General features: G+C 44.6%; 1 protein-coding gene across 12 annotated transcripts in view; it reads left to right on the top strand.

Annotated features, from left to right (window-relative positions):
* Positions 1 to 27,580, top strand: part of TEAD1 (TEA domain transcription factor 1) — a 274,482-nt gene that overhangs the window by 184,229 nt on the left and 62,673 nt on the right. For 7 of the 12 annotated variants that reach the window (XM_002693050.6, XM_010812533.4, XM_059875102.1 and 4 more), the window contains 5 exons: positions 10,700 to 10,764; positions 13,127 to 13,189; positions 13,279 to 13,341; positions 26,185 to 26,196; positions 26,973 to 27,107. In XM_002693050.6, coding sequence (XP_002693096.4) covers positions 10,700 to 10,764; positions 13,127 to 13,189; positions 13,279 to 13,341; positions 26,185 to 26,196; positions 26,973 to 27,107 — 338 coding nt within the window. The remainder of the gene's footprint in view (positions 1 to 10,699; positions 10,765 to 13,126; positions 13,190 to 13,278; positions 13,342 to 26,184; positions 26,197 to 26,972; positions 27,108 to 27,580) is intronic. The other 5 variants (XM_024975798.2, XM_024975797.1, XM_024975801.2 and 2 more) reach the window with 5 other exon arrangements.

The following is a 27,580-nucleotide window of genomic DNA, read 5'->3' as shown; positions in this document are numbered from 1 at the left end:
TTCTAAAGCTGTCCCTTGTAAGCCTCTGGGTGAGTGCAGACAAGTTGTATTTTATTTTAGGAACTTGCTGGTGTTCACCTCCTGAAGGCCATCAGTTCATTTTGTAAACCTTTAGATCAGGAACATGCAGTACCAGCCCCTAACAACCCAGAATGGGGTACCTGGCTCATTCTGGTGATTTTCCATGTTGGTTGGTGCTGATGTTTGGTCAGTGATTTATACTAGGGATTAACTGAGACACTGGTGTCTAAACTTCCTCATTTGCAACACTCTGGGACAATTGTGAATGCTCTTTTTCATGAGCCTTCCTTCACCCCCAAGCTCAGCCTTGTACCCCTCTCCCACTCTGGTTCTCCGTCCCTCTCATTCACTTATTCATTCCATCACCATATGCTTTCTGAGGACCCATTGAGTTTTGGCACTAGGGGTACAGTGGTGAGTGAAAACACAGGGTCTGTGCTCCTTTGGAAATTCGTGTCTTCAATGGGGGAGACAGGTGTTCATCATACAGTCTTTCAGATAAATGAAACATGCCATGAGTGAGAGGCATGGAGAGGGGTAGGTGAGTCTGTTCTCATGGATGAGTGTCCTTCACAGATGTAAGCTCCCTGAAGGCAGAGACGACATCTCTTTACACCCAGAACCCTAGTATGTTCTTGAACCCTGTAGGTGACTAGTAGGTGACTGGCCAGCTTTGGTAGACCTCCTTTCTTTCCCAATGTTGATGGGACGATGCAGCAGCGTGGAGGAAATGTTAATTATTAACTCTTCACAGGTTAGTGAATAAAAACGGTCTACGGCCTCCTCTGGCAGTATCCATAGATACAGACTCCCAGGTTTTTAGCAGGATAGGGTCACTAACCATGTTCTGTAGACCTCTCCCTCACTGCTGACACTGGTTCCTGCAGTGTACTCTACATTTGTGCTTTTTGGTTGTTGGCTTTAATGTGCTAAGATTCTTTTTCCTTTAATATGAGCCTCAGGTCACACAGAGGGGTCCATGGCCGGAAAGTATTTTAACACTATCTCATGGAATCTTGCCTAAGAATTTATTGTTCAGTTGCTCAGTCATGTCTAACTCTTTGCAACCCCATGAATGGCAACACGCCAGGCTTCCCTGTCCTTCACCATTTCCCGGAGCTTGCTCAAACTCAGGTCCATTGAGTCGGTGATGCCATCCAACCATCTCATCCTCTGTCATCCCCTTCTCCTCCTGCCCTCAATCTTTCCCAGCATCAGGGTCTTTTCAAATAAGTCAGTTCTTTGCATCAGGTGGCCAAAGTATTGGAGCTTCAGCTTCAGCACCAGTCCTTCCAATGAATCTTCAGGATTGATTTCCTTTAGGATTGACTAGTTTGATCTCCTTGCAGTCCAAGGGACTCTCAAGAGTCTTCTCCAACACCACAGTTCAAAAACATCCATTCTTTGGCATTTAGCCTTCTTTATGGTTCAACTCTCACATCCATACATAACTACTGGAAAAACCATAGCTTTGACCATACGGACATTTGTCAGCAAGTAATATCTCTGCTTTTTAATACACTGTCTAGGTTTGTCATAGCTTTTCTTCCAAGGAGCAAGCATCTTTTAATTTCGTGGCTGCAGTCACCATCTGCAGTGCTTTTGGAGCCCAAAATAAAGTTTCTCACTGTTTCCATTATTTCCCCATCTATTTGCCATGAAGCGATGGGACCGGATGCCATGATCTTCGTTACCTGAATGTTGAGTTTCAAGCCAGTTTTTTCACTTTCCTCTTTCACCTTCCTCGAGAGGCTCTTTAGTTCCTCCTCGCTTTCAGCCATAAGGGTGGTGGTCTCTGCATATCTGAGGTTGTTAGATATTGCTAACAGTATTGCTAGAGGTTGCTATTTCTCCCAGCAATCTTGATTCCAGCTTGTGCTTTGTGAAAGTGAAAGACACTCATTCGTGTCCAACTGTTTGCGACCCCATGGACTATACAGTACATGGAATTCTCCACGGCATGTAGTCCAGCATTTTGCATGATGTACTGTGCATATAAGTTTAAAAAGCAGGGTGAGAATATACAGTGTTGATGTACTCCTTTCCCAATTTGGAACCAGTCTGTTGTTCCATGTACAGTTCTAACTGTTGTTTCCTGACCTGCATACAGGTTTCTTATGAGGCAGGTCAGGTGGTCTGATATTCTCATCTCTTTAAGAATTTTCCACAGTTTATTGTGATCCACACGATCAAAGGCTTTAGCGTAGTCAATGAAGCAGAGTAGATGTTTTTCTGGAATTCTCTTGCTTTTTCTATGATCCAGTCATAGAAATTGTCTATGACTTTGTCTAGACATATTGTCTACGATTGTCTAGACAATTGTCTATGATCAAATTGTCAGTTTGATCTCTGGTTCCTCTCCCTTTCTAAATCCAGCTTGAACATCTGGAAGTTCTCAGTTGACATACTATTGAAGCCTGGCTTAGAGAATTTTGAGCATTACTTTGCTGACATGTGAAATGAGTGCAATTGTGTGGTATTTTGAACATTCTTTGGCATTGCCCTTGTTTGGGACTAGAATGAAAACTGACGTTTTCCAGTCCTGTGGCCATTGCTGAATTTTCCAAATTTGCTGACATATTGAGTGCAGCACTTTCACAGCATCATCTTTTAGTATTTGAAATAGCTTAGCTGGAATTTCATCACCTCCACTAGTTTTGTTCTCAGTGATGCTTCCTAAGGCCCACTTGACTTCGCGCTCCAAAATATCTGGCTCTAGTTGAGTGATCACACCATCATGGTTATCTGAGTCATTAAGATCTTTTTTATATAGTTCTTCTGTGTTTTCTTGCCACCTCTTCTTAATACATTTTGCTTCTATTGGGTCCATACTGCTTCTGTCCTTTATTATGCCCATCTTTGCATGAAATATTCCTTGGTATCTCCAATTTTCTTGACGAGATCTCTAGTCTTTCCCATTCAGTTGTTTTCCTCTGTTTCTTTGCATTGTTCAGTTAGGAAGGCTTTCTTATCTCTCCTGGCCCAAGATAGTCCTTTGTCAATCGTTGCCTCATTGGGCATTGCTGCCTTGCGGTGTCATCACTTTGTAGAAGGCATCTTTCTTTGCTTCTTCCCACTAGGTCATCTTTTTCTACTTTCTGCTGATGATTCTGGAGAAGGCAATGGCACCCCACTCCAGTACTCCTGCCTGGAAAACCCCATGGATGGAGGAGCCTGGTAGGCTGCAGTCAGTGGGGTCGCTGAGGGTCAGACACGACTGAGTGACTTCACTTTCACTTTCATGCATTGGAGAAGGAAATGGCAACCCACTCCAGTGTTCTTGCCTGGAGAATCCCAGGGACAGGGCATCCTGGTGGGCTGCCATCTATGCGGCCGCAACAGAGTTGGACACGACTGAAGTGACTCAGCAGCAGCTGATCATTTGGTGTCATTTGCCTCTTATGCTCCTAATGACAATCCATTCCATAAATATTGAGCTGCCTGGGATGGGGAGGCAGAAGAAAAGATGAATGCCAGTGGGTTTGTTTGTTTGTTTTTGGTGCTTTCGGCTTATGGGATCTTAGTTCCCTGAGCAGGCGTCAAACCTGGGCCCTTGGCCATGAGGGTGGGGAGTCCTAACCACTGTGCCACTGGGGAATTCCCTCATCTTGTTCTGAGTGACTTTATGATCTGGTTGGAGCCATGGCATGTGCCAAAATGATTGAATAGAGGGCAGGGGGAAACAAATGAACCAGCAGCAAAGAGACCGGGGTCAAGGGCAGTGGGTGTTTAGGGAAAGGGGCAGCCACTTGCAGCTGGAAGACTGATGAAGGACAAGGCATTTGAGATGTAGGCAGAATCCTCACATATTGTAATGGACAAGGAGATGCAGGCTGTGAAAGCAATTGTGTAGTCAGGTACAGAGCTCAGGCATCTCGGGCTGTTAACGAGAAGCAGTCTTACAGTGCCCTTGGGCCAAGTTAGGGTTTATGAGGGGGTGTGGAAGATGTGATGGCTACAACCATAGCACCGGTGCCTGTGTGAAACAGCTTTGGTATAGCAATCAGAAGCTTGAGTGTTCTTTCTGATTCTCATTCTTTCAACATGGGAAAAAGTGTAGGGTTTCCTCCCTTGTCCTCCCGGCAAAGAGTGGGCCATATGGTACCCTAGTGCAAGCCTCTTCCCCAGACCAGGATATGTGTTTGCCTTCAGACTGGCCGCAACCAGGAAAGAGGAGGTTCCATTTATTGCTTCTTTCTTTGTGGCTCCCTGACTCCATTCAATTACAAAGTGGCTCTTACACTGTTAAAGCCGAGTGTCTCTGGGCTACAATTTCTAGCCACAGACCCTGCATTTGCTGTGCCTCAAACATGACCTTGAGGCCACATCCCATTACACCCAAGCCCACAACAACGTTAACCAGCTTTCTCCCTGGGTAAGACGAGCACAGCACAAACTCCATGCCTTTTTGCTGGCATCTCTGCCTCTCTTGCCCCTTTAGCACAAAATTTCACGGCAATCTGGGAGGCTGGAGAAGCCAATGATGGCCTCACTTTCAACTGTGTTATATTATTTAGGAGAAAGGAAAAAGGAAATAAAAACTAGATCGCTGCGCCTGGTGAGTATCACAGTATAAAGCGACAGGTCAGGGTGTATTTGTTTTTGCTGCTGCCTCTTGCCTGTGGGAAAAGCAAGGGCGGCTGCAGCTGCAGCATCTCAGATTTAAAGCTGTGATACAGTGTGCATTTTTCTAAAGGGCACTGTGCGCTACAGAGGAGCTGTAGTACAGTGACACCTAGTGGTGAAGTGTGACATTGCCACTCAGCTCTATAAGCTATTACAGGTGTTTACAGAGAAAGGTCCATCTAGTCAAGGCTATGGTTTTTCCAGTGGTCATGTATGGATGTGAGAGTTGGACTGTGAAGAAAGCTGAGCCCCAAAGAATTGATGCTTTTGAACTGTGGTGCTGGAGAAGACTCTTGAGAGTCCCTTGGACTGCAAGGAGATCCAACCAGTCCATTCTGAAGGAGATCAGCCCTGGGATTTCTTTGGAAGGAATGATGATGCTAAGGCTGAAACTCTAGTACTTTGACCACCTCATGCGAAGAGTTGACTCACTGGAAAAGACCCTGATGCTGGGAGGGATTGGGGGCAAGAGGGGAAGGGGACGACAGAGGATGAAATGGCTGGATGGCATCACCGACTTGATGGACATGAGTTTGGGTGAACTCTGGGAGTTGGTAATGGACAGGGAGGCCTGGCGTGCTGCGATTCACGGGGTCGCAGAGTTGGACACGACTGAGCGACTGAACTGAACTGAACAGAGAAGAAGGGCTTCCCTGGCGAATCACCGGTAAAGAATCTGCCTGCATTGCAGGAAAGCTGGGAAGATCCCCTGACGGAGGGCATGGCAACCTACCCTAGTACTCTTGCTTAGAGAATCCCGTGGACAGAGGAGCCTGGCAGGCTGCTGTCCATTGTGTACAGGGTTGGACATGACTGAAGTGAGTAAGCAGCCACAGCATCAAGAAGAATGAAGGAAATTAGTTGTGGATACCATGAATGTATAATCTAGAGATTTCTGGGCTCAGAAAGATAGAGTGTGCAGTGGTCAAGGGGGGCTTGAAGATCAGCATGCCTGGTTTTTAAGCTGCAGTTTCCTCTGTATATTTTTTTAATGCTGCTTCCTTTGTCTAAAAGGATCTTCACCCTACCCCCTCCATTCTGCCTGTCAAAATCAGGCTTATCACTCTAGTTAATGATAATGCACACTGAAGGATGTAGGGAGGTGATCATGCCTGCCGTTTATTTTGAAACACAGCAACAACAGAAAACAGCAAGTTAGCTCAGTGGATGGATAGAAGAATGGACAGGTGGAGTGACATGTTATAAAGCAAATGTAGAAAAAGTGAATGGTAGGGTCTGAGTCATGGGTGTATATAGTGTTCACTGTGAAACTGTCTCTGTGGAAGACTTCTGTATGTTGGAAATTTTTCATAATAAAATGTTGGAGGAAAGGGCTTCCCTGGTGGCTCAGACAGTAAGGAATCTGCCTGTAATGCAGAAGACCAGGGTTTGATCCCTGGGTCAGGACGATCTCCTGGAGAAGGGAATGGCTTACCCACTCCAGTATTCTTGCCTGGATACTTCCATGGACAGAGGTGCCTGGGGGGTTATACAGTCAGTGGGGTGCTGGAGAAAGTATAATCTGTCTTTAAAAGCTAGCTTCTCTTCCAGAACTTTGGGAAAGGCTTTCTAGATTGATGGAATTGTTTATGACTGGTGACCCACATGTGTTGCTAAGAGCCACTCTCAGTGGCTGGCTGACTGGTCGAGCTGATCTCCGCGATCTTAGCAATCTTGTTTTGGACAGTGAACTCCTTATGAACAGCAGACTAGGCTGTCTTTAAATATTGGATACATCAGACAGGCACCATGTAAGACACAAAGGAGAGATGGTTCCCACATGACTGGAGGAAGAGTTTAGGAATATCATGATACAAGTTAACTTGGTTGAAAGTCAGTTTTGTCATGTAAGGTTTATGGGACCAGCACCACCGTGTACGTATACATGCTTGTGTTCGGTCGGGTCCAGCTCTTTGTGACCCCAGGGACTGTAGCCCACCAGGCTCCTCTTCCTGTGGAATTTTCCAGGCAAGAACGCTGGAGTGAGTTGCCACGTCCTACTCCATGGTTGTGTGTATACGTGAGTGTTTTTTTGGAAGTGAGAGGAAAATGAGGGTTAACATTTCTAATGTCCTGCATTCTTCCCGGCTGTGAAACAAGACTGCTGTGTGGACCAGAGTCCCACCACCAGTCACATCAGTGATGTTTTGTGTCTCTGGGTTTCCTGTCCTTGGTTGGAGCATTCTGCACCTCAGTTGTTGTCGTGTGTGTGTGCTCAGTGTCTCGCTCTTTGGGACCCCATCGTGGGCCACAGCTCATGGAATTTTCCAAGCAAGAATACTGGAGCAGGGTGCAATTTCCTACTCCTGGGCATCTTCCTGACTGAGGTAGATCAAGGGTTCGAACCTGTTTCTCTTGGGTCTGCTGCATCGCATGCACATTTTTCCCCACTGCACCACCTGGGAATCCCTTCTGTACCTTAGTACCGTGAGTCAAATCTAGGGCTTTGAACTGTATGGATCCACACCATTTGGAGGGTCATGCTCTGGAAATACAAATAGGGCTCAGAATGTCCTATGAAGGTTGCTAACAAGAATTCATTCAGAACCAGGCACCTGGAAAGAGACTCCAAAACCATTTGGAATGACATACTTGTTCCCTTAAAGAGTAAGCATATTATAATTCTGGTAAGATTTAGAATATAAAATTTTTAATATAATCAATACCATAGTGTTTATATTTTTATCTTAAGGATTTGTGAATATGAGTTCTTCAGTATGCGTATTTAAAATAGTTTGGCTCATATAACAGGTTAGTCTGTATTTCCAAATTAAAATGTGCAATGAAGTAATTGACTTAGACTTGATTTTGGGGAAGGGTTGAAGTCTTAACTAGATTTGTAAGCAATGTTGGCACACTCAAGAGAATTTATTAGGTTTCTAAGAGTTTAAGGGAAGGTTTTGTAAGTTAAAGAGTTCTAATATTTAAAAAAATTAAATTAACTATAGATTAGGTACATAGTTTAAATGTTTGAAGGAGTTTAACTAGGTTTGTAAAATGGACCAAATATTAAACCAGTGGCCCTTTGAAAGTGGTTATAAAAATTATAGGATATGTAAGTCGAATTGAAAACATAAAGAAAAACTAGGGCATTAAAAAAAAAATAAACAAATGAAATAAACATTTTAAAGCCAAGTAAACCTGACTAATGTTTATCTGCACAAAACCACCCTTAGAATCATTTTTTAAAAAAACAACACATAAAATAAAGTGACTGACGTTACGCTTTGAGTTCACGGTAGATGTTTGGTATTAGTGGAATTTGAATTTATAATTTGAATCAGCAATATTCCTTTTGATGAGGCAAGAAGAAACACACAGCAACCTCAAGTTAATTACTCTTCTTGGCTTGAAGCATGGTTTGAAAGAACATAGAATTTGAAAGGAGATCTCGCTCATGTAAAGAACGGGGACGTGAGAGTCACGACAGACTTTGCACGATACGACGTAGCGTCATGCTCAGCACGTAGTAGGTGCTCACTGAGGGCCTCTTGTAGAAGTAGTGATTTTTAGAAGCACTTTAATCAAAGTATAAGTTGACATTGTTTATGCCACTGCATAAACCACAGGGTGTACAGTCAAGTGTGGCTTCCAGGGGGCTGATCTCATTCATTCGACCAAATGCCATAAGAAATTAAAAACTGGAGATATAAGTTATAGGCCACTTGGATCAAGCTATTCTGTCTGCTTTCAGAGAAAAATAAGCAAGTCTGGGGCCAGGAGGCGTTTTTGCCATCTGGACAAGGTTCAGATGAAATTGCATGTAATTCAGAGCCCTAGATTTATTTCATCCCAGCCACTCAGCCCTGAACAGGGTGCACGGTGAGGCCCCAAGCTGGAGGATGCTTGGCCCCTCTGCAGACATTGTCATTTAGGTCTGACTTCTGGTAATTAGGCACTCCTAGCTGGGCTCTGCTGTCAGCCAGCCTTTGACACAAATTGCAAAATCTGTACAACCATCTGAGAGATGGAGAAGTAGACCCAATGACACTACAGGGGATATTGGTAGTTCTCAAAAGTTGAAAGAGAATGCTTTGAGAAGCAATCCTCAGAACTGAATTTAGAGGTCCTTTTCCTGTGGTTAAAGAGTAAGTTCAGTCAGTCACAGAACCAGGATTGACGACTTGAAGGTGGAAACGATAGGCTTTATCTAACAAAATGAACTGCAGTAGAAATAAATGTAATGTTTTGTATTTGGATCTGAAAATCCCAACTATGCACGAAAAGACTAGGAACAGAGGTAGGGATATATCTGAGAAGTAGCTCATATGAAAAAGACCTTGGAATTAATTGACTTCAGTTGACAGTTTATTGTAATCCCCCCAAATCTAGTGCGGTGCTGGGCTACATCAACAAAGATGGGTATTTAGGACCAGGCAGGTGACTATAGTTCTGGGCTCCAGGCTATGAAAGGAAATGACAAAGGATGGTCACAGGATGGAGGTGGGAGTGTTCCAAAGTTTGCCACAGATAACAAAAGAACAGGAAAGGTTTAGCTTGGATAAAGCGCTGCTGGAGGACCTTAAAGCTGTCAGAAATTTCTGTGCATTAGGAACTAACCTTCTTCTTGTTAAGAGATACAAAAGAATCTGGGGGGTGAAATTTACACAAAACCTCAAATAAGGAGGGTCTTTTTATCTTTCTGTATGTTTTAAGGCAGAATGGGCTTTTTCCTTCATTCTGTAAGGACTCAGACTTTTAGGTGAGAAAGAGTGGCTCAGAAGTACTTTGCAGCCCCAAGATTCCACAATTCCTTTGCCTTCCAGCAGTGACTGTGTTCTGCACACTCCTAACACAGGCAGGTGGAGAACAGAGCCATCATTCCAGGAATGTTCTAGGCAGCAATGGGAGAGGTTTTCTGAATTATTAGGCAAGATTCTCATCAAGACCCTCTCACCAGAGCCTTCAGTTCTTTTCTCTGCTGGGGAGTTCTGAGGAATGCAGTTCTTCCCTTTCACCAGAGGCTGTGTTAGTGTCTCATTTTTTCTTTCTGTGCGCCCAGCAGTGTGCCATGTGCTGGGGAGACCTTGGGGGCGAGACCAAAGCTCTTGCTATCTTCAGCTGTGCAGTATGTGGAGAGTGAGACGGTACACATAAATCAGACCACTAGCTGTACTGTTAGGCTTAAAGTGACAGTCTGGACCCATGTGTCCTGTATAAGTGCATTTTTGTTTCATGTAGTATTAGTAATGCATTTCCCCACTTGGCTTTGGGGATTTATTTTCCCATTTATATTATAGTTCAGGTCATCTGTTTGAGATTTCTCGTGTCTTGGTGCAGTAGGGACAAGAGACATTTGTTTATACTTTAAGGCACTTTCCCCCCAAAGTTTTGAAGGATGGAAAAGATTGAGTCATTTTTTTCCTTCCCACTGACAGTTTTGTGTATAGTTTATTACTGATTCAGTGACTACCTTTGGGGGCTATCTGCCTGCATACTGTAACTTCTTTCCCTTGTGTTTCTGTGGTCACAGCAGTTCATCCTCTCATGGCTATAATAACACTGCTACCACTGCTGCTGCTAAGTCGCTTCAGTCGTGTCCGATTCTGTGCAACCCCATAGACGGCAGCCCACCAGTCTCCCCTGTCCCTGGGATTCTCCAAGCAAGAACACTGGAGTGGGTTGCCATTTCCTTCTCCAATATAATGACACTAACTGGAGTTAACGATGAGTAGAAACCTGGGTGAGAAGAAATGGCTATGAACAATAAAACCAGAACGGAAGCCCGTCTGTGTACTTCCACACTAAGCCTTGAATTTGTTTATACAAGTGACCATCCATTTAGGGACAAGCATGCAAACAAACAAAAGGCACATTTTAATTGCTGATTGTAGTTCATGATTAAATTCCCTTCTTCCTAATTTCCCTTAGTAAATATTTTCTGCAAAAATTATACTTTTAATTTTTCTAACATTAATAAACTTACAGATACAACTTAAAAATTCTTGATTCTGAATTCTAGTCTTAGCATTCAGAGGCTCTTTAGACCTCACCCCTGTCCCACTCACACACCAAAGTAACCCACTTTATTGTAAATTCTTTTTTCTTTCAGGTAGGAATGAATTGATAGCCAGATACATCAAACTCAGGACAGGGAAGACGAGGACCAGAAAACAGGTAAAATAACCGACCTGGAAACTATGCATGTCAGCGAATGGCCCACGGAGGCATTTTGGCTGCAGTGGCTGTCTGTGCTTTGGCTCCTAGGAGCCCCCAACCGGAGTTCCCTGTAAGGACGTCAGTGTTGTAGGTGTTTGAAATTGGCTCCGTTTTTACTGCTCCTCGTTCCAGTGACCTTTTATTCCATGGTCTCTGGAGTTCCTTCTATACACATATGGAAAAGTTTCACTGCTAAGGACAGTGTATGAACTGTTCCTGTACTCTAAATCTTTAATTTTCTTCCCCAAACTGTGCATCTGCAAACATTGTAAAAGCTGCAGGTGCAGATACACTTTGCAAGTCATGAAATTTTGAGATTTTGCGCATTGTAAAATCCTGGAACAATTACATATTAGTCATCATTTCACTGCAAAAGTAACACTAGCAGCTGTGAGCATTGGCCAGAACATGAGGCTGAATGATGTGCGTCCAGGGAACTGTTGCTCCTTAAGCTATGGCTTTTTGTCAGTAGCTGCTGTGACTGAAATGAAGTTACAACTTAAATACCTTTGTGCAGCACTGGGTCAGGAATTTTCCTCTGCCCTCCTATCAGGGCTGTGGCGGGCTTCACTCCTTGTGATGTAAAGCAGCCCAAACCTCTGACCCAGTTCAGAACTGGAATGGATGAGAAATTAACATTTAATGAAAAGCAGAAAAAAAAGAAATGGAAAAGGGGGAGGGAAATCAAACCTACCTCATGGGTGAGTTCTCAACAAGAAAAAAAAGAAATATTTATAATATGTGTTTCAGTGTTGACTATGCTGCCTGATTCGGCATGAATTTTAAAAACTTATAATCAAACCAAAAGGCGAGCTCAGTTGTGAAACCCTGAGCAGTAGATTCCAGTCCTCTGCTTGGGTGATGAGTTGTTTTTCTGAGTGTTTATGACGGGGAGAGCTTTCCCTGGGAATGCCCCGGTGCCCCCGCCGGGAGCCCACTGCTGAGTCAGCACAGAGGCAGGTGGCCTCCCGCCAGTGCTCTGAGGCAGGGCATTGTCTGTTCAGTGGGTGTCTCCCCTTCTGTGGCCCACAGCAAGCCAGTGGATCACATCAAAACAAAATTCGGGTGAAAGCAGGAGCTGGATGGAGAGGTGAAGAGGATGGGGGAGTTCCTGCTTCTCCGTACTTTAAAAAAAAAAATGTAAAAGCAATAGAAAGAAAAAAATGATAATTGATACTGGAAAACAAAGTTAGAGATAAGCGGATCAGTTATTATCATAAAGCCTGTTTTTAAGTTCACTAGAGTGTTTGAAATCAAGTAATGGCCTCACAGTCGAAGTCGCTGAACTTCTAAATGGAAGCTTCTAAATTTCTGAAACAGACAAATCTAATTCCCAACATACTGAAAGTCCTGGACCTGGGCTGTCTGCTGATCTGTGAGCTCTGGTCATGTGTCCAACCCCTTCAGTGAGGGGAGGCTTCTAAATTTAACCAAGTCCTGCTGAAAGAGATGCAAATTTGTTTACCCAGTGGAATCATTGTGTTTCAGAAGCCTGGCTTGGCTCGGTTTCCACACCCCGGCATCCTGGGGATGTTTTTAGGCAGCAGTTGGTGATACCTCTCCAATGTGAATTTGTTGTTCAGCAAATCCGTGTGGTTTTTCAACCCAGATTTTTAACAGGATGGCTGGCTGGCTGTATTCACACTTTTCGCTTTGTAATAATATGCAAATCCACTTGGCGCCCAGTCAATACCCAAAAGAGTGGAAGGATTAAAGATATTTATAAGGGCAAAAAAAAAAAAAAGCTCTGCTAACTGGGTCTTTCCATTTCTCTTTGAGATCTAATTTACATGTCAGTATTATTTTAACATTTGCTACAGAATCCAGAGCTCTTAATGAGATCAGAATACAACCGACAGCTTCAGCTTTTTGATTCTGCAGAATGTGCTAATTTATGGATAGTCTCTTCTAAATTGAGAAAAAGGGATTTTCCCTCCTGATACTGAGAAGCTATAAATATTTTCGTTTACCTCTACCCCCACCTTTTAAATTTTATAAAGAAAACAACCCCACTCTCCCCCTCTCATCCCGTGGCCCGCGATTTCTCCTGAGTGAGAAAACTAATATTAGCTTCAACTTTCATCCTGAATCCAGTCACTGCAGTGATGACCCAGTCTGAAAAGCTTAGAGCAGCGCTGGGGGCTTGGTGTCTGGCTGGGACTGTGTATTCCTAACTGCAGAGCTTTGTTGAGATGCAAATAACCTCCCCCCCACCCCCCACCCTGAAACCCTCCCAAGGAGTAGCGATTTTATATTTGATTTCCTTTTTTTGTTTTGTTTTGTTTTGTTTTGTTTCCCCTCATAAACCCGAACAATGTAGGTGTCTAGTCATATACAGGTCTTAGCAAGAAAGAAAGTTCGAGAAATTCAAGCCGCCATTAAGGTACGTCTGGCTTGCCCAGTTGTAGGGGGCTTTTCATCTCCATGGTTACAGGCTTTTCCTTTGTTTTCCTCCCTTCCCCTACCCTGCAGGTGTCTAGTCACATTCAGGTTCTTGCCAGAAGGAAATCTCGTGATTTTCATTCCAAGCTAAAGGTATGCGCTTTCCTGCTTTTTGGCTTGTGGTTGCTATGCATCTCACTTCCTGTTTTCCATGGTGACTGGTGAATGCCTGGTGCTGGGATTCTGGTAACCTAGTTTCCTCGCATGTGAGAGCTGTTTACATTTCTTTGTGTCTAATCTCTCTGTTTCTGTACTAGCCTCACATTAAGCTCAGAGTGTGTGGTGTGTGTGTGCGCGCATGTGTGTGTGAGCGCGCGCGCGCGTGTGTCCCCCTAATAACAATGCAAATGCAGCAGAGAGCTAGTCTTGATAACTTTAGCACAGAAACATTTTTTTTTTCAGTCTTCAAATACCTACCAAGAAGCACTGAGCTAAGAGAGGGAAAAAAAGTCCAAGAGATGCAAAGTTGGTGTAGAAATTATACATGAATCATTTCCAAGAGATCATCATGAAATTACTTTTTGAAATATTTAGAAATTATTTTAAATTTGTGTTTTTGATGTATTTTCAATACTTATGAAAAATACATCTTCTTCATGGAGTTTTTTATGTGTTCTTCCAACAGAGAATATTTTCTGCCAGATTTCTTCCACATTTCTTAATAATATTTTTTAAGTGTGTGGCTTTGTTAATTAAAACAGAAATTTGAGGTGAGGCCTTAAAAAACAAAAGATGGATCTTAGAGATGAGAAAGCTTTTGATCAAATCCATGTTTGCAATTCTGTTTATACTTGAATTTAATTTTTTTTTCTTCATGTGCCTCATTTCCTAGTGTTTTAAAATATATTTCATAGCAAAAACAGAGGCATGGACAATTTTAAAATGCAAGTTCTCTTGTTTTCTCCCTTTGCAAGGTTTGCAGTAAAGTATACATGACTCTTTTTTCCCCCCTAATGTCCTATTTTAGAAATGCAAAGGGATTACAGTTTGCATGGAGGAGCTTTATAATAAAAACGAATCCATAATCCATATTGTTGTCTTTCTACCATGCCTGTTCTTGGTTCTGTTTTGATTTTTTTTCCCCGTATATTAAGTAAATGTGTATGTTTGTTCCAAGCTGAAGAACAAAGTGTAATTTCACAGCCCTAAATGGTGAAAGCCAGGACTCTTTCCAAAGTCCTCCAACTTTTTAAATGCAAACAAGGCTGGCTGTGGAATAGGACTAGTGACCAGGAAGGCGCATTCGGTGTGCCCTCTGCAGTGGGCAGCATGCTGGCTCGCTCGCACGTGTGGCTGATGGTGGCTGGCTTTTAGCTGCACTGGCTGAGCAGTTGGAAGACTAAAATAACTTTATAGCTCCTGCTTTTTAACCAAAGGTGCAGTCCTTTCTATATGGATGTAACTACCCCAGTGTTTGCTCAAGTTCTCACTCTGTTTCTAGTTTCTCTAATGGATTAATGATGTGCAAAGCAGTTTACAGACACCAACTTTGTGTTTCCGATCTGCGATGTTATAAGTTGCTCTATTCTGCACTGCGTGGTTCCCGTATGCTCACCAGGGCACACAGCCCTAGACCGAAAGCCCTGTAAATGGTGGATAAAGCTCTCCTGGTCAGCGGGGATCACTATGGGATTCCACAAGCACTCTTTTTCTCTCTTGGGGACTTTACAAATCTTCCTCCGTGGAAAGAGTTTTGCCGTTTCGTTATGCCTGTACATACATACCAACACACAGTTGTATTTGTTCTTTTAAAAAAAAAAAAAAATGACCTCTTCCCACTTTCAGCCAGCGCTGGGCCATTTCCTCTGGAGTAGGCACGAGGGGGAGGCAGGAACAGAGGCAGTGGGGTAGCAAGGCGCTCGGCATTTCAGCTCCAAGAACCACCTCCATCTTCTTACAGTTCGTCTCCTTCCTGCCTACCTCATTATTCTGGGAAAAATGGAGGCCTTTGTTCTTCCCATCAGCTAATACCAGTTGAGTGTTCCAGGCATGGCGCTCATCATGGTGGGCAGCTAACAACCAATCCTCTATTCATAGAGCTGGCTGTGGAGATGGGAATGTGAAATACAGGGCACTGTAGGGTAAGTGCTAGCAGAGAGAGCCAAAGGGAAACGTGCAGGGAATCCCAGGGACGAGTTGCATGGACCGTGTCTGCCGAGTCTGGGGATGAAAGAAGGAGTTAGTGCAGCGCAAAGCCTCGTGTGTTCTCTCGCATTAGCTCCCTACAAAGTGAGTTCCGTTCTTCAGATTTTGAGTAATACTATTGAGGAAACCAGGTCTCCAAAGGTTCAGTTAACTCACCAAAAGCCACCCAATGTAGGAAGAGGCCAAGTCAGAATTTGAACTCAGATCTTTCTGAATTCTAAGCCACTGTTCCTTCAGACGGGGTTTCATCCGGCAGAGGCTGAAGTGGTTTTTAAGCAGCAGGCTTCATGCCAGTATATGGGGTAGACAACCTGTCACCACCCCTCATGCCCCTTGGAGCTGGGCAGACAGCCCCTGCTTCCCATAATCCCTCAGCCTCCACATTTTAGACATAAGATGATTTTTAAATTTTTAGCCATTGGTGGAAACAGTGTAGGCTTAATTTGGGATTGATGCTGTGCTGATAATAAGTAAGACAGGGGCGAGGTGCGTTCCTAGCTGCAGAGCCCCTGCGTCCCCACTTGGAGGGAGTCAGGACGGCCGAGGAGAATAAGGCCGCCTGTCATCTGCCTTCCTTGTTGCTGCTCATCTCCTACGGGCATTTTATGCTAGAGATGCTCTCCTTCATCTTCCTAACCAGCCCTTCCTGGGAAGTGGGCTCAGCCCCATGAGCCTGGTAGGAGAGGTACATCTCCCCAGGCGATCTGCACTTCCTTGTTCAGCTCTGGAGTCTAATAGTCACGAGAGGCAGGGATGAACATCCTAACCAAACTCCTGGTGCAGTCAGGCTGATAGCCTCTGTCTTCTTGGCCTCCCAAATAAACTCACTGCTGAAAGTTGACGTCATCCCAATAGGCAAAAAGGAGAGCTTCTGAGCAGGGGTGGGGATGGCAGGAAATATCCAGACCCACAAAAGGGGCCTTGCTTTGTCTGAGGTGGTGTGACCAGGCTTCCTGGAGGAGGTGGCTGTTGACTGACCATCTCAGGACCTGTCCTTGCTGCGCCTGCCCAGCCAGGCCCCTCCCCATTTCTCTGCATGCTCAGCAGTCAAAGGATTTCTGTTCTCTGGGGTAGACAGGCCTGTGGCCCTCCTATGAAGACTGGAGTTAAGTTTCATTTCTGTCCTCCCTCGGAGTTTGAAAAAGCAGTTTACTCGTAGCCAGGGCCAGAGCCGGGTGTGACTTCCAGGGCGCCCTCCTGCCTGTGAGCCTGTCTTGACTTTCCTCAGAAGGGTGCGGGAGAATTCTTTAGGCTAATGATTTTCTAGCCTTTTTAAAGTAGCAAAATTCACATTTCAAATTGAAATCTTACTTGAAAATTTCAATATATGAAAATGTAAAAGCTGTTTTAATTAAAATGCTCACTCTCTCATCCTTAGCAGCAGCCTCTTTGGCTGGTTCTATTGAATAAAGTTTGAAAACCCACTGCTTTAGACAGAAGGTAAAGGAAAGGGCCATCCCTTTCAGCCATTCCTCTGGCTTTCTTTATACCAGACAGCTTGGGGATCCCACTGAAAGCCCACATCTCCTGAGTCCCATAGCCTATTCTGCCATATTCTTTTGCAGGAAACAGGCTGGGGAGAGAGTGGTTAATCTCACGGATGAGTCATTCTAGCTACAGAAGTCACACTCCTGAAAATCTGTTAGGATGAGTTTCAGAGATCGGCTTTAGGCTTTTGCTAAATGCAGTGTTTCTCAAAGTGCTTGTTTGTGAGCCAGATCACCCCCGAAATGTGTGGACTTTAATTTCTGCTTAAAAAAAAAAAAGGTTTTAGTAGAAGTTTAAGATTTCCATGTAGATTTGAGCTTTAAAAGCACAGAAATGATTACTTAGTGCAGTCCAGTAACTGTTCCATTGAGAACCTATGTGTTCTAGACCCTTTAGTTGGGCCTGAAAAGTTGAATAAGCAGAGTCTCTGTTCCCGAAGAACATTCGTCTTTTCTGTTATTTTTGGCCACATTTGGGGAAAATACAAGATTCCCAGTGGATTGTCTCCAGCTAGGGGACTCTGCAGTAGATATTTAACAGAGTGGTGCAAAGTTCGAGCAGTGAAAGAATGATTAATTCTGAGTGTGGGAGAATTAGAGAAAGCCCCATGGAGGAGGTGCCCTTAGAACTGTGCTTGAAGGAAGGCAGAGACTTCCCACAGAGAATAGGGGGCTGGGGATCCATGAAGAACAGCATCTAGCTGGAGCAAGGAATGAGGCAGGAGGAGTGAGGTTCATGTGAGGAGCCTGGGGAGCATGCCGGGGTCATTCACAACCATGCTGTGGAAAGGATCCCTCCAGCCATTTTCGGAGGACAGCTAGGAGGGAGGCAAAGCTGACGGCAGGGAGGCTAACTCAGGGGCTACTGTAAGAGGGAGGGAGGTGTGGGCCTGGACCAGGAGCTGACCAAGCACCCCGGGGGCCCCACTCTCAGCACTTAACCCTCCTTATTGTCATCACTGGCTGGTCCCCACTTCAGTCCTCTCCACTGCTGTGTCCTCTTTCTCACTCATTGTTTCTAAACAGCAAATTATGTTTAAAAGTTCCACTCTTATTATGTCTGGAACGTGTACATGGAAACTTTGCAATAGCAGCATTTAAAACTTAGGTTATTAAAGGCTGGGTTCTCTTAAAGGAATGGCCATTAACTGAGCGTGTCCATCAAAATTAACTATGATGTTTTTGTTGCTGAACGACAAATAGTTAATAAGTACAGAGAATGACATATTAAACATTCATGTTTGTACAATCTAGAAATGATTATTTTCATTACATTTCCTTCTAAGTTTTATTTTTTTTTAGCTGAAGGAAATCAAGGGCAAAACATTATTCTTCCTTTTTCTGATTTCCTCTGCCCATTGTCCTTCCTCAGTTAGTCTCAGTCTCCCCCCTCTCCACCCCGTGACCCATCATCTTTCCTTGCCACTTACTGTCTCCCTGAGAAAGTCATATCCAGTGAAAATTATATCTTCTTCTTTTGACTTTATCCTAGAACTGATCTAGATTTTTTTTTTAAACCTGTTGTCTACTGTGAACTTGTCCTAAAGCCACTGGCACCAATGTGAAACTATTCATCTACAGTTTCTCCTGGCCTGAGCCAGGACAGACTTGACCAACAATTCAGGATGGCCTTGGACACAGACTGCAACCATGAGAGAGAGATGCAAAGGGCAAGAAAAACTAGGGAATAGTTGGAGAGTTCAAGGAGTGATGTGAGGAGAGCAAGAGCCAGGAAAAACTGGGGCAGTAAGGGGAAGGGGTGAAAGGGTCAGCAGAGTGCAGGTGAGATTCAGAAGCCCTGAGACAGATGGGAAATGCAGGGCATTTGTAGCCAGAGTGCCAGGATATGGGACATGAAGTATGTATTTGCAGTTTGGGGTTTTGTTTTGTTTTTAATTTTCTTGACCAAAATGTCTAAACTACAAGTCAGAATGTGATAACTACTGCTCTAGAAAATACTCAGTTCTCTTAGTGATGAGAGGACCACACGTTTGACCCCTATCCAGACACAATTCTTTTGACCCATCAGTCTTCTGATGCTTGGTTCTAGTTATAAAGTAGAAGATACAAAAAGTACAGTGAAGTTGCTCAGCCATGTCCGACTCTTTGCAATTCCATGGACTGTAGCCTACCCAGCTCCTCCATCCATGGAATTTTCCAGGCAAGAGTACTGGAGTGGGTTGCCATTTCCTTCTCCAGGGGATCTTCCCAACCCAGCGATTGAACCCAGGTCTCCTGCATTGCAGGCAGACGCTTTTACAGTCTGAGCTACCAGAGAAGCCTCAAAGGGGAAGATGGACCCATGCAGTTCCAGCATGCAGATGGCTTGTAGGTTTGGAGCATGCATCAAGCAATTCCAAGGACACCGACTGAGAGAGATTGCTCTTGGACCTTATGTCACCAGCTGCGTCTCCAGCAGTGTTACCCGCACTGGCTTCATATATTGTCTGCCGTCTCCTCCCCTTCCACCTAGTTTATCCCCTCTTTGGAATCTGTATTTGAGCAGTGAGAGGTAGCAGCCTGTCTGGAAAACAGTGTGGTGTGATCTGAGGACCAGCCTGCAATTGCAGAAAGGATTCTCTACTTAAAATTATTTCACTCGCCATTATTTTATCAAAAAGTCTTCGTTTTTGTTTTTTTTTTAAAGCTCCAGGGATTTATCATCCCAGCATGTAGAAAGACTGAAGAAAAGAAAAAAAAGAGAAAGATTGTAGAAATACTCTCTGTGCACTAAGCAGTCTCTTCTTTCCTACTCAGAGTTCCTACTAGAGTTTCCTGCTCTGAGTCTCTAAATGTTCGTTTGTCCCAAGAGCTTGTCCAGTCCCTGCCCAGAAGCCTCTTCCACGATAGCAGCAAAAAGGCAGCCCTTGATTTGCTGGCGTCAGAGGCTTGTGTGAGTGGCAGCCTGCTCACAGGCCACCACCACGCTGTGGACCGCCTTTGTCTTACCCTGAAGGTGGACCAGGCCACTTCTGCTGGGTGTGTTTTGGTGAATGCATGACTCTGGACAGTCCTCAGAGGAAGGGAAGTCTTCCTTCTGTCCTGACCTCAGCAGGAATACATCTTAGGCAGTAGACGTGTTCGTGTCAAGCTCTGGATTGTATTGAAGAAAAGCCTGCACTTGCTGACATTGCATCATCCCAGTAGAGCAGAAAAAGGCCTGAGCTCCTCTGATTGTGTCCGGTCGCTGGTGACTAATTTATGAGCTCCATGTGCTCCCCGGGGCCATTTTCTTCATTCTCACCCTGGTGGCCTTTGTCGTTTGATTTCTGAGTAGGCCGTTCTTTCCAATCTGCCTTTGCTTCCAATAAGCAGAGAGCTTAAAGTTCAAATTGTTGATTTAATCCTCTTGATAAGTTCAAGAACTTTGCTAGGGCTCTGCTGCAGCCACATGGCTGAATCCTGACCAAGTCACCACTGATTCTGTCCAGGAATGGGCCTGCCCGCAGGGAAGACACACTTCCCTCCATCCCGCGGTGTTCCCTGTGGCCCTCTGAGCTGCTTCGCTCCTTCGAGCGTTGGCTGTCAGCAGAACACACAGCAAAAGAAGCCTGAAACTACCGTGTCCTTTGTCTCAGCACCAGCTGAGACACTTGGTCTTGTCGCGGGATTTGGGAAATGATACACCGCCTTTCCTGGCATCTCCCAGTCTTCAGGGAGTTCTGCATTCATGACATATACCCTCTCTCCTCAACACGATTTTCATTACCTTGTTTTCCATTTGCCTGGGTTAAGACCAAGATTGGAGACATTTCATTTCTTGTGCTTAGAGTTAGAACTTCTCATCAACCACGTGATGATGCAGAACTTACAATGTAAACTGAGGAAGTGCATGCTTCTCTATTCTATGTCAGCCGAGCTCGGATTTTTTCTTTAAAAGCAGCAGAAACAGCCTCGTTCTACATTTTTTTCCCCCTTCATAGAGAAATCCCGTTATTAACTGGCCTCTGATATAGACAGTGCCCTAGAATCACATTGAGCCCAGAGATGATGTACTCCGGACCAGGGCGTCTAAGCATTTCAGGTCTCGAGCAGACTTGAGCCTGGACGGTGGGCCACATGGGCCCTGAAGATGGCAAGTCCACAGAGTAGCAGGCACACACTCAGTGGCACAGTGTGCTCAGAGCGCCGGATGCAATTCTCAGGGAGCTCCTGAGGGTGGCTGTCGCCCGCACTTTGCGTACGAGGATGCAGAGGCTTGCCGTGGTGGCTAAGGGACTCACCCAGGGTCACAAGTCCGAATTTGACCCCAGGGCTATCTGTTGCCACAGACCAAGCTCTTCGTGTGATAGCACGTTGCCTCCTTACGGGGTCCTTGCTGGTCAAGGATGAGGGCTCGTTGCCCTGGCTCGAGTTGCTTTGCGCTGTCTCCCTCAACCGAGCCCTATTTTCACTGTGCCTGTTGAATTAAATAGAGAAGATGAGTGGTGGGAGCTGGTACCTTCTGGCTTTTCAAGGGAGATTTGCCTCTCACTTCTTGCTGTTAACCTCCCAGGGAAATGGGCTAAAGGTCAGAAAGGTGCCTTCTCCCCAAAACCCGGACCTGGCATTAGATGACCTAAATCCCAGGCTTCCTGGTAGAGAGGCACCAGGCACACCTACAAATCACCTAGACCCTTATCTGCAATCCTTTATGATGCTAAGCCGCGCATCACAATGAAAGGCGACACTATTGACAATTAGAGAATACTAAATATAGCCCAGTACATTTAAAAATGGACAATGGTAAAAGCCTTGAAAAATTTTTTCTTTGATGTGAATGGAGTCTTTGGCATTTGGAAATACAATAAGATGAATTAATTGCTACTCATTACATGGCAAGTCAGGAGAAGTATGAATGTGCCTTGTCTCCTCAGCATTAGCTGTTGCCCGACCGGAATAGGCCCTTTTGTACTTACTTCTGCTTTCTCTAATAATAAGCAAATTAGAGATCATGGCTAGAAAAATTCAAGTGCCCTCCATCCTTTCTCCAAAACCGTCATAGACTCTTGTGGTGTTTATCTGCTCAGGAGCAACTGCTAATAATTGCAGAGGTCATGTGAATCCACATAGTGTAAGATTAGAAACAACATCTGCAAAATTACTTCTTAGGAAAGTGTTCTATTTTGTCTTCTTCTGAAAAAGTGATTTTCAAGCAAATTGCTATTTTTCTTCTCATGTACTGTATTTTTATACTGCTGAGAGAAGTATATTTGGAGAAAAACATTTAATAGCTCTCAGAAGTTTTTGAATCCAGTCTTTTTTCTTTTTGATCGTACATGTTTTTCCTGATATATTGGTGGACTTTCATATGAATACATTAGATTGAAATCCTTAATTCTGAAATGATGGCCCCTGGTTAAGCAGGAGTGTGTTCATTCAGACTTCATATACAGTCACGATAATATTGTACATGCAAGCAGGTGCCGTTTTATATTATCTTTAAAATTAGTTTATAGCTAATGCCTAAAAATTATGAGATAATTGATTCCCCAGAAAAATCCAAAGCTGAGAAAACAGAGGGGAGACGAGTCCCCACCTTTGCAGAGCCTGGTTCATAAAATATCCTTGAGTGTGCAGAGCACACCAGTCCAGCCATGTGCATCTGTGGTAGGTTGCCTTCCCATCATGGTTATTACATGAAGACATTTTCCAAACATTGTGTACATTTCCACCATAGGAAGGAGGCAGTCAGCTGAGCCCAGAGTTGTAGTGGCAGCCTCGCTCTGCTTCATGAAATATGAAAATCTGTTTACTTAGTAACAATAACAGTTTGAAAGGCTTCAGGCTGAGGAGTTTATGTCTGCCACTGCCTGCTGGATCCCCCATGGTGGAGGTAGGGAGGCTGCTGACAGTGCGGAGTGCCAGGCATGGGGCAGGAAGAGAGTCAAGTGGGGACCGAGGCGTGCACCCCGCCTTGGAGTGACTCCTGTGCCTTCGCTCTCAGGTCACATAGGCCGTTTGTTCTTAGCACTCCATTAGTAGACTGTGACCCGTGTTTCCTGTTCCATAAATAATTCCCACATTTCAGGTTGTGGGCTTGAGTTAGGGTTTGGTTAGAGAAGGGAGATCTGCCTTTTCTTTCCCCTCTTCTGCTTTTTGTGGCCTCATTCTTTACAGTCTTAGGAACAGAGGGGCTTAAAATCAGCAAAAAGGAGTCAGTGTGAAGTTGTCCAAGCTTTTTCCTAGGGCATATTTTTTTTTCATGCGTGCTTATATGTACACATGCATACACTCCATATTTCCTGTAATCTAAGACATCATACATTATAACTCAGTATTGACTTAATCACGGTTTTTCAAGATAAAACAATGTGTTCATCCCTTGTAAATCCCATCACATCTCAGAAACGTTAGTGTGAAAACATCTTAGAATAAAATTAATGCGGTATACAAATGTCACATATATCTTTGACTTTACTTAAGCTACTGTTGTTTGGGTAGATTAGCAACCCCACCCTCTTTATTCTGGGGGTAAGTGGTGATGATAGAGTGCAGTGTTTAAAAGTCCGAGGTATTAGGCCAGAATGACGCAGAGAAGTCATTTACTCAGGTCTGACACTGAGAGTTATAATTTCTCCAAAGCCAGGCATGTATCTCTAGGCTGAAAATGACAGTTTAGAGATGCTTCTATTGAAATCTCCCAGCTCAGTGTCCTTCTGTGCTCCCATTTCAGGATAAGTAGATCTACAGCCAGGCTTTCTGTTCTGATATCCAGATATCCCTGGTGGTGCTTGTTATCTGCACGGTTGCTTTAGATTTTAAACAAAAAATTTTAATCTTCTTAATTTTCCAATGTATATAATAGATAGAGGGGAGATGTTATAAAGTGAAATGAGTACTCAGAATGTCGGCACTACAAAAAGTAGGAAATCACTGGTATAGACATTTTAGTCCATTTGTAGAAAATTGCCTATTCTCAAATAGGTAGGTCAAGTGCAGAAAGAACCTCTACTTGAGATAAAATTTCCTCTCCGCACTTGGCTTTCTCTCTATTAGGACAGGCGGCTGAGAGCTGCCTAAATTTTAACATCCTGCTGTCTTTTCACTAGTGGTTTTCTGGCTATATGTATTAGGACATATTTGCTTATAATAGAAGTCAGACTCATAGCTACAAATACTTTTAGAACCAGAAGACCTTTAGCAAATAAAGTGCAACTCTTTCCTTCCTAGATGAAAAAAATTAGAGTGTTAAGTGATTTACACAAGGTAATACAACCCATTAATGCCAGATGGAGGGCAGGTTTGAGACCAGGTCTCCAGACTCCCCAGCAGGTATGCCTTTTACTGACAGAGAGCAGGTTGGTGTGCTCAAAGCAATAGATTTGCTCTCTTGCTTTGGACTTCTATTTTCATTTGGGTACCTGGTGGAATGCTGGGTAATAAGAGAGTCAAACCTGACTTTATTTAACAAAAGACCGTATTCTGAAATGTTCTGAAGCTTTGTGACCTAAACAGTAAAGGTGGTGACTTTTCTCCTTTCCTCATTGACTGATTTCCCTGTTAAAAAAGTATCAAACTTTTATGAACATTTCGAAGAACTTTTCCATCAGCCTAGCATAGGGAAACATCTCAGGCAACTCTAACACCACAAGAGTGGGTTATGAAGATGTAGGGACTTGCCTACATTTGGACCTGGACTTGATACTTCCTGGTCACTCCACCCAAGTGTGCACAAACACACTCTGTGTTTGGGTGAGCAGAACTCCCCGTCGTCAGCATTTCATAAACAGAACTCTCATGTTTGAATGTACCACCACCACCCCCCCACCACCCCATTACATAGTTTTGGAATAGAGCCAAGCCCACAGACCTTTATAGTTCTTCCACAGGGTTGGCATCAGCCAGGCAGACAAGAAACCTGGGCTGCCGTTTTCTCGGCTATGCCTGCCTGGGCCCTGGAGAGATTGTAAGTCTTGTGGCTCATTGGGAAAGGACCTGGGGTTATACCTGGGCCATTCATTCAGTTTCAAAAATCACCTTGAGAGTATTGATAACCCCTTATTGGGGGTTAAATGACTTGAGGGCTGGAGTCCAAAGTAACCGTCCAAAGAGAAACCCACAAGCTTGTACTGATGTCAAGATGCTCTTGACAGAGAAGGAAGTAAGTGTGTCTGACCCAGGTTTCCCATTTATTATACTTGGGTACCCTCTGAGAGGGTGGCCAGGCAGGTGGAACTGCAGGACCAGCTGTGGGTAGACTGATGAGCGCTGAGATCTCGTGGGCTCAGTTTGGCTGTAGGGCATTTACACACACATAGTTTATCATAGAATTCCACTGACTTCAACATTTGTCTCTTTTTGCCCTGGCATCTCATTGTCTGAAATGTTTCAGGTCTTAAAAAAGTTGCCAGAGGAATCTAGCTTTAGGTTAGAAACTTCAGCAGGTTAGCAAATGGAGCTTCAATGTGAAGAAATGCCATCTGACCAGAGGCAGCAAGGGGCATCACTTCAGTCCACAGGACCCTCGTGTCATTGAGCTGCCACAGTGCCCTGACCATGGGTATTCCCCAATAGCTGTTAGATAAGGCTCATTTTTCAGTTGAGAGCCAGAGAAATGTATAAAGTATAAAATTTTATGCAAGTCTTAGGCCTGTTTTCTAAGGGTTAATATACTCCTTTGAACATTCACATGGTGTTCCTGGTAGTTATGGGGCAAAGTGGTGTCTGTGCCTTGGGACCACCTGGTTGATCTTCTTGGAACCCTCTAGTTCTTGTCCTTGTAGGCTTTGATTTTTCTCCCTCCTCCTCTTGGCCTTCCTTTGGCACCTCAGCATGTTTATTCATCACCTTTGGGTAAACCTGTAAACCCTGAAGCCACCTCGCAGCTGGTACCCAGTGTCTTAGCCTGAAGCTCCCCTTGACCTTCACTCTCTTGTCTGAACTCTGAATGGCAGCTCTGGCGAGTGCTCTTTCTACTTTGATGTCACCATTTTGCTCCTGCTTTGATGGGGTCTGGGCCCGGAGTGTAGGGTGTGTAGACCTGCAAGCATCCGGGAGCCTCAGCAGGTTCACTGAGTGTGAATCCCTGCCCCTACCGTCAGGGCGTGTCACACACCAGGGGCCTGACCATTTTTCCATCTGTCCTGGGGAAGCCTCAGAATCAACTCAGAGGAGCTGGGAGCCGGGGTTGTTGGTAATTGTCTTTCTAGATAGATAGGGTCACGCATTTCTCCTAAAATGCCAGGGGGAGGGGAAAAACCCACACCCCTACACATTTTATTGTACTGTGTGTTTGTATATGTGTATATTTTTTAACTAAGAAGAAAAATAACCCTGCCTTTGTACGCAATCATTTTAACAAATTGTTTATTGTTGTATCCAGGTAACAAGCATGGTAAGTATTTTCACCAAATTGAGTATTCTGTACTTGAGCTGTGCTTGGCAGACTTTTTGGCGAGCTGTGTGTTACCAGCCTTGGCTTTCCTAGAAAAGACCCTTTTAGGAAAAGGAGAAACCACGTCCCTGGTAGAACCCCCTGCGTCCTTGGCTACAGAATGAACCGGCCTAGCCTTGGACCCCGGCGGGGATACCTGAGAAAGCATGCCCCCCGCCAGCATGCTGCTTGGCCCCATCCTGGCCCCGCCGCCCCGCTGCTTCTGAGCCCCCCACCAGGTGTCTGCCAGGGCTCCCCGGCCGCACACAGACGGGCCTCCCGGCACTGTGGATGGTCCCACCCCAGATCCACAACCATGCCTCTTCTCTCGCCCTCCTCCCATCTGTGTGCTTCAAAGCAGGGCCATTTTTTTTTCTTTTTTCTTTTTCCTTGTTTCTTTCAGTCTGTTAAGTAATTGGAGACATCTCCTTTTGGAAGCTGGAAAAATAAATACATTGTCCACTCTCCTCAGAGGCTTCCCATTCTGTTGGAAAATGGATTAAAAAAGAAATTTTTTTTTTAAATCTTGCTACTGGGTGTTCTCAGTAAACGTCCAGAGTTACAGTAGGTTGAGGCCGTTTGGGCCTTCTGGCTGTGTTTATTTATCCACGCATGTTTGCTTTTCCAGCCTCTTCTGTGGCTCTGTATTTTAGTCCCCGTGCTCGCGGCTGTGCCTGTCTGAGCCGCCTGGTAGTCGGGGGTTGTGTATTAAGTCTGTGTGTACTGTCGCCTTCAAGGATCAGACTGCAAAGGATAAGGCCCTGCAGCACATGGCCGCCATGTCGTCAGCCCAGATCGTCTCGGCCACTGCCATTCACAACAAGCTGGGGCTGCCTGGGATCCCACGCCCCACCTTCCCGGGGGCGCCGGGGGTAAGTTACCAGCTGGGTCTGGTAGTGATGGCCCCTGAGCACATGGAGCCGACGTGGCCGAGCATGAACCCATGTACCTGGCACTTCCTGTTAATTGTGCCAGGTGTAAGAGAGGGGAAGGACCACCTCGTGGTGCCCTGATGCTGGGTGCAAAATGGTGAGAAAAGCGGAGCTAGGGAGAGGCGGAGAGAGAGAGCATTTTATTCCTGGCCCTTAGTCTCTGTTCCTGTGTCCTCGGGGTCACTTTATGGCAACTAGCCTCTAAAGAGACAAAAGTATTCTTTACTACTATTTTCATTTTGCACCTGCCAAAGGCTGAGAAGCTTAATGTTGTGGTCTCATTTAATCCTCACGGTAATCTTAAATGCCTCTTACTGTTACTGCCATTTTACAGATTTACATTTTACAGAAAATTGAAGTTAATTAGTAACAAAACCAGAGTTTGGGTAACTCTATCATAGTCACATGGAGAG

Source organism: Bos taurus, chromosome 15 (genome assembly GCF_002263795.3).
Source record: "Bos taurus isolate L1 Dominette 01449 registration number 42190680 breed Hereford chromosome 15, ARS-UCD2.0, whole genome shotgun sequence".
In the NCBI taxonomy this organism is placed as follows: Eukaryota; Metazoa; Chordata; class Mammalia; order Artiodactyla; family Bovidae; genus Bos; species Bos taurus.
The sequence above is the reverse complement of the archived record's forward strand: the minus strand, read 5'-3'. Positions and strand labels throughout refer to the sequence as shown.